Source organism: Fundulus heteroclitus, chromosome 2 (genome assembly GCF_011125445.2).
Source record: "Fundulus heteroclitus isolate FHET01 chromosome 2, MU-UCD_Fhet_4.1, whole genome shotgun sequence".
Lineage (NCBI taxonomy): Eukaryota > Metazoa > Chordata > Actinopteri > Cyprinodontiformes > Fundulidae > Fundulus > Fundulus heteroclitus.
Window position 1 is genome coordinate 25,957,480 of NC_046362.1, and position 12,811 is coordinate 25,970,290.

Genomic DNA, 12,811 nt, shown 5'->3' on the forward strand with positions numbered 1-12,811 from the left:
GAGGCACAAGCCTGATTTATTTACAGAGCAGATTTCATTTGAGTTCTACAGAGAAGCTTTAACACCATCAGGCAGGTTTAAAGTTTGGAGGCAGGCTATTCAAAAGTGTGCCAGCTCTCCCTCACCACTCTTATCTTGCCGACCACATTTCCTAAAGCTCTTGCTTGAATCAATTCTGAAGACTACTGCATTTTATGAAATAAGATATATCGCCGCCTTTTTCTCGCAGCTGGTCCCCACTGCAAATCAACAGCTGCACAGCAAAATCGTAACTATTTGGAGTTGAAGTTGAACCGTCTTGGGGGGGGGGGGGTCATAAATCCCTGCAGCCACTGCTTGTGTACGTTCCGTGCGCTATTACTAATGTGACACTTCACGTGTTTGTTTACAATGTAAATTCTGTGAGGGACAGTGGTAATATAATGTAAAATAATCTCCTGGGATCTCAAAATATCATTCCCTGATCCACAATCTGTTGTGATACATAGAAAATAGTTTTGCTGGAACACTCTGAACACACTGAACCGATTCTGTGTTAAATAATCAAGAGGAGGATTGGTTGTCAAGGCCATCTTTTCAGGCTATGTTTAATTGAATGGGCTCAAGTTGGAGGTTTTTTTTTATTTGAATGGGTCACTTGTTTGAATGTTTTGCCTGTCAATCAAATCAGTTCACACGGCTGTGAGCAAAGCAAGCGGTAGCCAACCAAGCCCATTCTGAAGCTCAACAGTGAGGAAATGCTCCATGACAAGAGATGGATGAAAACAGCCTGTAGTGTTATGGATTAGTTTAGTTCATTAAAAAGCAATCAAACGTAAGAAGGTGCAGTGAGCTTGTCATAACTGGGATGACATTGCTTTGACAAAATTGATAGTGATCATCCTTTTTCCCCCTTACTGTATTTTTTTTTCTCCCTTTTCTAAAACCACAATGTCGCCAACACCGTCTCTGAGTTTTAGCATCGCTTAAATCTATAATCAGGTGCGCACATAACCTACATTTTTATAACTAATCAACTAAGTATTGTTGATTAGAGTGATTGTATTTGCAAAAGTGTGCAGTTTGATACACCGGCGATGATAAGTATTCAATATATTGAGAATTTTTTATTATGAGTAGTTTTTTATGTTTTCACATCTGCTACGAATGTAATTTAATCATGTTTGTTAACAAGGATGTATAGAAAAGTGTGTGATTTGAATGAATCCAGCTATTTTCCATCTTATTTTGAAACTGATCCAGATTAAGTCTGAATTCAGTTTCACCAAATTAATCTAAAAAGAAACAACTGATCTATTTCTACGTGTTATTTGCTGCTGTTGAACGAAAAACTACTGCTTCCCTAGATATCAGTCCATTTAAAGCATTTCTAAAAGATTTCCCCCTCTACGACACTTGGAATTGATTTTTCACTTGTAAATACTAGAAACTGAAGATGACGCATTTGACCAGGCAGGTTCTGCCTACATCCATCTACAGCTGCCTAATTCCGGCTGTAATTTATACTGACTAGATATGTAACGATTGTTAAATCGCTCCAAACTGTCTGCCTTCACATCCCAATTCTTCCACACCTCGAGTCGTCGTGCCGATACCCCGGGCAAGATTAAACTTTGAGGCAGACTGCCTGTCAGCACGAGTGGCAAGAGATCTGATCAATTGAGGCTGGGGAAGAAGTAATCAATAATAAATTGCCTGCCCGAGGCCGAGATGATGAATAATGAATCTTGAGAGTGCAAAATGGTTTGTTTTTTCTCTTTTATGCTTCACTACAAACTGAGAGAAAATGGTTGTTAAATTCCAAGAGTCAAAATTATATCAAAACATGTCTGTTGAAAAACAAAAAAGCAATTGTACATTTTTGTATTAAAAACAGACATACCTTTTTTTTTTTGGCATCAGGAGAGAAAGAGATTTCTTTTCAATGCCACTTGTTGAGGCCAGAAAAAAAATTAAACATAAATATCTGTATTTCAATAGATATTCCAAGGTTAAGGTTAAAGTTGATGTTTACAAACTATTACTCTTTAATGTCCCTTTTAGGAGAATATACCCCTACAGTTGTTTGTACCTCTAAGTGCCTTTTATTGCAGTGGCATTATCACACGCAGAAGTTTTTCTTCTTGAAAAAAATCACACTATTTCTTCAACCAGGAAAAAAATAAATAAAATTATTTCCTCCATAATAATTGTTTGTCACAAAATCACAACTGCCAAAGTCATGGATATTGGACTAGACGTGGGACTTGACTCGAGATTTTGGCAAACTTGAGACGTATCTGTTACTTGCAAAACAATGCCTTCTTCCCAGCTCTACTATATTGAAAATACAGACAGTAAGAAGATGGATTTTTTTTTTTTTTTTTTTTTTTTACAAATGCATATAGACCCATTACAGCCTGACCTCATGAGTGACTAATGCAATCTGTGGCTGATGAAACAGGAACGCTGCATTGAAGAAATGTTATAGAAAACAGAAAATATCAGCGGTGAATATACACGAGCAATATGCCAACAAACTGTTGTGGACTCTGCGCTTTACAAAGAAGTTTTGATTCTTATGTATTTTTGTGACAAAAATGCCATAATGTATATCTGTTGGAAAACGCCACATCATAAAATAAATTTGCAGATTTATTTTGATCATATATGAATAAACTCCACAGACAAATCCTTTTTTTTTTATCATGGCCTATCTACAGTTCATGAAATGCATCAGGGATCCTCTGATGTGGAAGTCCCCTTTACTTTGTAAAACAAGCATGTGAGTATGTGATACTCATAATAAAATATATTTGTTCCCAAATTTTTGCAAAATAAATGATGGGTAATTAATAAAATATTATGTCTGGACAAAAAATACTTTGTCTACTTGCTAAAAGGACCATCCTAGCACATAGTGTGGACTGAAAATGTATCACGTATGGATTGCATCGCCTGAAATTGTTAATCTATGAATTAGCATTGATGCAATATTTGTTTTAACTGTTTTCTTAGAAATATCACATATTACATAATCCCACATATGGAGATATCAAAATTTCCCTCAAGTTAGGTTTTTGCCATTGAGTGCACCTATTTTGACCTGCTGCTACTACTCCACTGCAATGTACTCTCCTCCGTATGTTTTCTTTTCTCATGTTCTGTTCATGTACATCACTTTGAATTGTGTTGTTATTGAAATGTGCTATACAAATAAATTTGCCTAATGAACTGAAACAAAAAAAATCTGGTCCTTCTTTAATTGATCTGTCAATCACTGATCTGAGATGATCAAGGGGAAAATGGACAATTCATTTGTGCTTCTTTAATGGCATGAAATAGCTCTATGACTCATTTTATTTTAATTTCCTATTGTGTTAAAACCAATAGTTTCACACCAGACTGAAATCTAGTTTTGCACCTCTTCACTAACAGAAAAGAAGGCCAGTACGGGAGGTTTGATTGTACAGCGTATTCACGGTATAAGCTGTGGCCTCTCTGAGCTGAAAATGTTATTAAGCTTCTCAGCAGTGCCTTAGAGCAAAAGGCTAAACTGAAAGATTTGCTCCAGGTAAAATAATAAAAATATCCAAAGCAAAACAATCGTGCAAAATTACTTCTTTATAATCTTTTCTTTCGGGTGACAGGATATATTGTCTTTAATTCCAGCAGAGAGAAACTGTCATTTTAGACAATGGGAAGATGGTGCATGAACTGGGAACAGCTTTTTACCTACTGGATGATCATTAACGAGCAAAAATGCAATTCCTTCTGTCATGATGAGCCGCTCCACACACAGATGCAGAAAACCTTGTTGCTACTGGTTAGTCAGAGGTGTGGGTGGTGTTGTGAATATGTATTAAGGCAGGGACATCTCTGATAGTTTGAGCAAGAGAGAACAAAACAAATTGTTGCAAAGAAAGAGACTCACTGCCGCCTCGTCCTCCCTACTGTCACTGGTGTCCTCGCTCTTGTGGTGTCCGGCTGAGGAGCGAGCGTCCCTCTTTCGGCTGGCGTCCGTCCCGTCCGTCTGTCTCTCTCCATCTGGACAAACAGGAAAAAACATTGAACTTGTTCAGACAGCAAGTATCATTGTCTTGCCTTTGTCATCCCCATTGTTATCGTCCTCATCTCCCTTTTAATCACTGACATTAATGGCATTTTTCTTTTAATCTGAATCATGGTAATCAGCCGCAGCAAGATTACAAATATCATGTGCATCATTATAGTGGTCCATCATTCTGAGTTTTTCCACTTACAATTTTTTTTTTCTAAACACAGACCAACAGAGATAAAGTTCGCAAATGAAAGAATATTAAGGGGAGGTCGTTGTGCTTGATTAAAATCTAAGCGGAAGCAGTAGAAAAAAAATAGTCCAGAGGGAAAATGTGTAGAGGAGGAAGGGGAGATGGTATAAAGAAAAGAGGCCGTTTTCAGCAAATAGCTTTCCGTGCAATAAAACTAGAATGTTGTTGCTGTCACAGATGGATTATGTGGGATCTGATGCACAGTGGTGACAGTTTCCTTGGCTGAGAAGTGAACAACCAATTATTATGTGTGTAGTCATGCTCTCAAAAGTGTGTTTTTTGTCAGAACATCTGTTAAGAAAAAAGCAGAAGACAAATTTGTAAAAAAAAAAAAAAAAAAAAAATGGACACACATAGGTATGGGTGATCAAACTGAAGCGCGGTCCGATGCAGGATTTTCAGCAGTTTATGCGAGTCTGGTTGTACGGAGTTACAAGAACCAAATATGTCCCCATAAAAGTTGCTGCAAACGTTTCCAGCCCACATAAAAAAGGAGATTCCAGTCCCTATTCTCTCTAACCTTTTTTTATTATTTGTATTTGACACCATTTGATCCTATTTGGTTGACACGGCTCAGGAAATGTGCAACACCGTCGCTGCAAGGGAGAGATGCAATAAAAGATGGCGCCCGTGCTATTGACTTCCCCATAAAAAGTGATGGTGACTGAGTGTGTGAGGGTGGGGGTGACTTTGTGCTCTCCCAAAGCTGAATGCATTACAGTAAAATTGGTTCATTACTGTCTGCCTGGCCATGGTGGCTGTAGTTTATACAGACATGCTTCAAAGTACACAAAAAGCATCAAGACATGTGCAAGGTTGTGCATGAGCTCTCCCTCACACACACACACACACACACGCACGCACACACACACACACACACACACACACACAAGGAGCGAATGTGATTAAAAGACAAAATGGAGAGAATGGGTAGCTATAAAGCATAATGAGCACTAATAGTTTTCCAATATGTTCCCTTAACAACAAGCCTGAGTGGGTTGTATTGGATGCAATGATTGAAGATGGGGTGGAGCTGTGGCGAGACTATTATAGTGATTGAAGGACAACCACAGCGTTGTCCCCGTTTCTCCCTTACTCATTTAGAGAAAGTGGTGTACAGCAGAGATAATATATGCAAAACTTTACTGTTTTTTGATTGCTTCAAACTAGTTTCTGAAAGTGTCCAGCAAATGCAATTAGTGCTAATGATTTCCTTTCCTCGTTTGCTTGGATATCATCTTGCCTGTCCTGGTCCCTTTGCATCAGAGTCCAGACGGCGGTAATCGGATATGTTTTGATCCGAGGGACAAAATTTAGAGCTCACAATAAATTACGCATCTTGTTCAAGCTCTTTCTCTAAATAACAAACCTGACAACATTAAATATAAATAGGGTGCAATCTGAGCCGTTTAAGATTAAAAACCAGGTAACGACATAGAGGAGGTGGAACTCCTAATTTTGTTGACTTATGAGGAACAAAAGCCAAATCGTGAGATTTAATTTACTATCCAAAGGTTTACCCAAAATTATTTTTAAACAAAGCTGAGGAGTAAAGAGTTTCCAGCTCTCGCGTCATTGCTTTATGAGGAGGATGTGATACTTTAATATGTTGCGCAGGCACCGGCACAGTTTTCACACCAGTTTAAAGGATTTGTGAGGAGAATTACAGCAGCAGCTTTAAGTGAAAGGCCCTGGTCTACAGATGGAAAATGATCCAACCTGAGCTGTTGCCCCGGCAGATTGGATGCTGTCAGAATCAGAATCAGAATATTTTATTTGTCACTGCGGCGAAATTTCTCCTTGGCTACTCCGGTTCATATTACAGTTCAGTAGTACAGTAGTAAGGTGCATATTGAACAATGATGATCTGAGGCGTCATCTACAGGAATGTGCATTTAGATATTCTGAGATGATAGTGTGCAGGTAGGCAATAACATTAAGGTGATTGTAACGTATGATGGGCTAGTAACAGTGGGGATGATTTTAAAGCATTTGACTGCAGTCTCCCATCAGGGGGCGATTGCCCTCACAGCTCATGGAAAGAAGCGGTTTCTAAGTGTATTTGTTTTAGCTTTGAGGCTTCTGAAGCGTTAATGGGAGAGGGCAAAAAAAGTGCATTGCCTGGGTGGGTGGGATCAGTGGATTTGTGTCTGGCCCTTCTTTGGACTCGCTCTGCATAAATTGAGTCTAGATCCTACAGATGGCATCCCACAATCCCCTGCGCTGTTCTCACCACCCGTGCTAGGTCCTTCCACTCCTGGACTGTGCAGCTCGCATACCATACAGTTATGTTGATACATAAAACACTCTCTATGGTAGCGCTGTAGAAGTTCTTTAGCAGTTTAGTGGGAAGTCCAGACCTTTTCAGTTTCCTGAGGAAGAAGAGCCGTTGTTGGGCTTCTGTAGAGCTTCTATGACTTCTATCTTCGTTTTATCAATCATACAAGTCAACCAATTAACTTGGGTTACTTGCAGGCAGAAGGGTAACACTGCTTTCTCGCCCAGTGTGAGAAGAAGCCCGAAAATTAACAACCCTCCCAAAGCTATTTTTACAGCCAAACATCTTCCAAAGAAGCCCAATTGGGCGGAAACCTGCCGCGACTGGCAACACTGGAAGATTTGGGATTTTATTGAATTATTTTTTCCCCTCAGGACTGTAGCAGAGCCACTGTTCTGCCTGAAGCAAATAACATGTTTGCTGAAAAAGTGTGAAAAAAGTGAATGCCAAAACTTGTGAATACGAGATGCACAGAACTCCTATAAAAAGTGAAAGTATTCCCCTCGCAGTGAGAATCTCTAAGTAACGGCACTGCTGCCTCACATTTAAGAAGGCAACTGAGGTGTTTCAGGCACATTGTACTGTGGATTAGGCAGGGGGAAAGGTGGGGGGAGGTGGTATTTCCTACACACTTCTCTTAAAAAAATAGATATGCTCAATAACAATACTAAGGAACGTTGTGTCAGTCCTGCTCAAAGGTATAGCAAGCAAATATCCCCCTCATCATTACACTCCACACCAACAACCAGTAAAGTGATCGTGCCTTCTCCGTTGCAGTCCCAAAAACTGTGGAATAATCTATTTGAGAGCTACTCATAATCTCAAGACTTTTAAATTGCTTTTAAAGACATCTTTACTCCTTGGCTTTACTTACTTTTGGCTATTAATTCAAATAGAGTTTGTTATTTCAGCTATTTTGGTTATTTAATTTTTTCTTCAAACTAATGAATTAGTTTATTCATGTCTTCTGTGTGTTTTTTTTCTTTTTCCTTTTAAACTACTATTAATATAGTTTTTTTTCTTGCAGTACAGCCCTTTGGTGCATGTTGTTTGTAGTAAAGTGCTATATAAATGCAGGAACAATCCATTTTTTTCAGGATAAATACAGACTCTGCCCTCTAAATGTCAAAGCTGAAATTGAGACTCGTCGGATAAGGCAACATTGCCCAATATCTTACATAAATTTTACGAGTCCATACCAGTGTTGTCCTATGTTGCTATTGCTAACGCCCACCTACTTGACATATTGTAAATTTTTTCTGCATACCTTTGTTGCCACAAGTGGTTATTTGAGTAACTGATGGCATTTTACCATCTGTTTGGCGTTTCACCAAAAAGCATGCCACATTAAAAGTCACTTCAGTTCCTTTTTCTTGCCCATGACAGTGCTCAGCCTAAAAAGCAAATCCTCTTCATCACGTCTCGATGCTTTAGTGCCGGTACATGCTGTCATGCAATTAGCTGAGTCGCTATTTGTGTTGACAGGAACCTGAACAGGTGCACTGAAGTGGCCAGTGGGTGCATCTCTGGTATTATTTTGGGTAAAGACTGCATGAATTAGCGCAAGAATTCACAACAAAAAAAAAGCTAACTTGCTAATCATCTTCTATAAAGAAAGCAGTACAGTACAGCTTTGTTTGTTCTTTTGCTTAGTTGTAAAAGCCGTTTCTTGAATGACAAAAAACCCATATCCCACCTCCTTGAAAATGAGATACAGACCGTTTAAATTTAAAAATTATTTTGACAGAGTACCATAAAAGTTAAGGAAAAAAATTAAAAATTTCAGAGAGCATAAACCAAGAGTTGAGTGCAGAAAGCCAAATGAGAAAATCACTTAGTAAAAATCCAGCCAGGTGTTAAAGAGTGGAGGATCAACAAAAGACGGCTCGGTAGTTCACTTTAAAATGACCTTTTAAAGTGCCTCAGGAAGTATGAAGCAAAGGTTTTATGAATTATCTCATCCCTTTAAATATATCAAGAAAAACAGAAAAATTTGAAGCTTGATCTTGCTTTTATGTCATATTTTATAAGCTTATTCAGCTTGAGTCAGAAGTTTTCATTGTTTGTATCGTTAGTGTGTTTATAACTTTTTTTGCAATTGTTTTACATTTTATCAAAGCAGGTCTCAGAAACCTGTATAAATGGTAAAAAAAAAAAAATGCTTAAAAACACAGTAAAATATTTTGCTGAACACAATGTTAGCCTCTGCAGTTTTGCAGGGTTGTAGAACACTTGCATCAGCGCCTGGGATTATCTCAGGTTTAACTCATCATAACAGAAAACTCCCTCTGATACTCATACCACACTCTATTTTAAATCTATATTTTTATTCAACAAAAAACAGATTATTCACTCAAGTTTTCAATTGTGCGAAAAAATGGAAGATAAAAATGCTTGCAGAATTTGCTGTTTATGTTTTGCTCTACGTTCTGCACATTAGCAATCAGGGACTGCTCCATTTGAATCCATTTGGGGAAAGGAGGGAATTTCAGCAGAACTCTCTGAGCTAACTGGATGAAACGACACTTAGTGCCTGCCTACTAAAGGTTGGTTTTAGCCAATCATGGTACCAAATTAAAACATAAGCTAGCACACATTCATGAGAAACCACACGAATGTAAGCTGGTCAAGGCTCTACTTGCTGTTCTACTATCAAAAAAGAAATTGTGAATTCTTACAAACCAGATGTGATAGCAGCAGCTGTGCGTGTGTCCTTCGCTGCCATGTTTATGTTGGTTCGGCTGTGGGCTCAACTACTCTTGCTTTTGTTGCACCGGTATGTCCTTAAACCTCAATACTGTAACGTGATTGGCCCGAGCCATTTTTGGTTCGAACTATGGCTGGTAGATATAGAAAAACAAGCATATCGATAAAATAGAAATCATACTGATCGATATTGATAATTATCAACAAATTGAAAACATATATTTTAAGAGAAGCCATGGCCATTTTATGCTGTAGCTTAGCGACATATTTTTATATACAGAACACACAAACACTGAATTCAAACTCAATCCGTTATATAAAAAAATAATAATAATTTTGACCAAAGCTGCAAGTTAAAAAAAAAAAAAAAAAGAACGGGTGCTCTTTGAACTCTTTGAAGGGGGCGGAGCTTGGTGATGGAACATTCCTGGGTCTGCGTTTGAGATTGGTTGGGAGGATGTAATGACTGTAATACATGCACTAGTTCGAACACAAACGGTTGAAGCTGAAGCGGGGCAAGATGGATTCTCGTGTGTTTGTGAACGCAAAAATACCGCGAGAATTCCTCTCGCAGGCAAGGTTAACATGCATGTACATTAACAAATGTGTGGACAGCCACAACATGCATTGTAACTCTGTTGATTTATGTGTATGTTTGTGTACACATATGAAAGCAGGAATTAAGTCTGGGTTTGTTGTTGTGTAGCTGTTCAGAGGTCCTTGGTGCTGCAGCCAAATATTTTTATGCTCTTTGTTCAGCATGTTTGACTTCAATAGAGCTAGTATGCGTGACTTTAATCCTTTGTTCATTATAATCGCGTTAAAAAGAAAAGGACACACACAAGGACATCACACATGCTCTCTGCAGCAAGTTAAAAGTCAGTGCCTGCACCGTGGCAGGGCTTCCTCAAGCCTCCACACTACCTTTAATGAACTAATGAAGAGAGGACTGGCAGGTTAATGGAAGCCAATTGACTACAAACTCCGCCACCAGCGGGAAACCACGCAGAATACTAATCATTACAGAGTCACCTCTCTTATGTTCTGCTTAATCGGTTCATGGCCTCCAGTTCTAAACCAGCAGCAATATTTAATGTGCAGATAAAATGATGGAGCGCAACTTCTCCAACTTTGAGAGGACGCAGATGGGTCTCACCATTAGAAGCTTTTTGAAGATTACACTGTAAAGGCCATAACTCTGAAGGGTATTATACAAAAGTTTATGTGGGTGAGGCATCTTGACAGAGGAAACGTTTAAGAGAAACTTTCTCTCAGGTTCAGCTGTTTTTAAGAAGCGAGTAATGAGTTCGCCTTGCCCGGCATGCCTTTAAAACTACTGATATTCTAAACTTTAAAGAGTTCAGCCGACTGCAGCTGTCAGAGCTGACATCAGAGCCGTGCAGGTGTCAGGTTCTATGTATATATATATGTGTGAAGATCAATGTGTTTGTGTGAGTACGTGCACACAATACATAAAAAGGCTCGTGTATGTGCTTGTGCCTGCATGTTGTTTTGAATAAGAATGACAAGAACACTGCGTTTACTGCAAGGTGGTTCTCCACTGTATGTTAAGTGATGAGCAGCAAGGTGATACAGCAGTATGCTAATCGCAGAATCAGAGAAAATCCCACCACAGAAGCTAAAAAAAAAAAGGTTAAAGAAAGAGAGGTGGAGGAAATTGTGAGGCGCAAATAAATTTAAGGTTATAAACTAATAAGCCTTACAATCAGCCAAAAGTAAATCTGATGGATGAATTATTTTCATTTTCACAGAGTAATCTTTATCACACAATTGCATGCAGAATCTGAAGATTTCTGTATATTTTTTTAGGATTAGGATTTATTCAGGATCAGTCAGGATAATTACTCTTCAGCTAGGACGATAAGTAAAAATCAAAGAGAACTACTAATATAACTTACTGAAATGATTGTGCCACTGACACCAATTAACTATTGATATTATATAAATCATTTAACCACCTTTGATCTTGTACTTGAGGTCAGACAGGCTGTATAGTCTCTTGGAACAAATCTAAAACAAAGACTAATTTAGAATCCTCTCTTAGGTCTTTGGGACAGACACCTGGGGGAAACCATTGTGTTCAGAACAGGGAACAGAGACCCCACAGAAAAAAAGATACAAAAGAATTAAGATCAAATCGAGAGAGCCTGGAACACCAAACCACAATCCACACCACACAACGTAGTGACAGGACACAGGAAGTGACACAATACGCCTTACTGCAATCTCAGGAGCTCAAATGCCTCTCTGAGTAACGTTTTGAAGACTACTCTTTGTTACTTGCCTTCCTCCAGGTACATCTTATGATTTCCATGATTCCCAGATTGTACGCTCCTGTTGGCTTCCACTAACCTGACAACAGCCAGCTGTATGTATCGCTCCGCCTAGCCCCACTCACATACATCTGGGACACCGCCATAGGCATTGCCTTTACTGAAGGCTGGGCCTTATCAAAACTCCTTGCATATGATTGGATAAGCCACTTGTCTGTCATCTTTATCAACGTGCTATTTCAACCAGTCACACCGAAGCTGACCCGTGACGCTGATGAGACCGACGCCGGAAAAAAAAAACTTTTTTTTTTTTTTTATGTGTTTGCGGCTCTAGTGCAGGGTTTCCCGCAGCGCTATCTTGGCGAGGCGGCCGCGGAAAACGTGTCGTCCACCCCCCCCCCCCCGCGGAGAAAAAGTCATCCACCCCCCCCCCCCCCCCCCCCCCCCCGGTCCGCGAGTCGGTCCGCCTCGCATAAGCAAATTCCTGCGGGAAACACTGTAGTGGCACACCTTTTATTGACAGTGAGCTGACAGGAAGAGGGGGGAAGACAGGCGGCAAAGCGCCGCGGGTCGGAGTCGATCCCGGGCTGACCGCGTTGAGGACTAATAGGCCTCCCAATATGGTTAGCGCTAACCGCTAACCGCTCCGGGGCGCGTCCGCGTACGCGCCCCGGAAAACAAAACTTGCCAAATCCGGTCGGGAGAAGGGCGAAAACATGGTTTCCACCAACAAAAGCCTTCAGAGCCGTTCTCTGATGTTCTTTTAATGAAACAATATCAGATAGATTGGACAACACGGAGGAAATGGCAGCATCAATGCTAACGCTTGCTTCCTCGATGCGAGCCGCCATTGTTGTTGGAATCTCACGGTGGCTTCTCCACTACGTCACATCCATGAAACACCCGCCCTGCGTCCTGATTGGCCAGACCAAAAATTTGGTTGGGGAAATCATTTTCAATGAGCCGTGTCCCAGATGTATGTGAGTGGAGCTAGGCGGAGCGATACATACAGCTGGCTGTTGTCAGGTTAGGCTTCCACACCACTTTCAGTCATTTTTCAAACGTCTTAAGGCTAGATCTCGCCAGAAGTTCTCAGCTGTCACCTGCCTGTTCGCTCTCCAACTCTGTTTGGATCTGGTTCCCCAACAATCCTCTCAGACTGGCACTTTCTTCCTCAAATGGCACTGCTGCGGCTGTTTCTGGCTGCTCGCTGTTGGTAGTACAATGGACCAAACTAATAATGG

At 40.0% G+C, this 12,811-nt stretch overlaps 1 protein-coding gene across 1 annotated transcript in view; it reads right to left on the reverse strand.

Annotated features, from left to right (window-relative positions):
* b4galnt4a (beta-1,4-N-acetyl-galactosaminyl transferase 4a) overlaps window positions 1-12,811 on the reverse strand; it is a 217,044-nt gene that overhangs the window by 140,613 nt on the left and 63,620 nt on the right. The window contains exon 2 of the mRNA XM_036151546.1: window positions 3,914-4,026. Within this exon, the coding sequence (XP_036007439.1) occupies window positions 3,914-4,026 (113 nt within the window). The remainder of the gene's footprint in view (window positions 1-3,913; window positions 4,027-12,811) is intronic.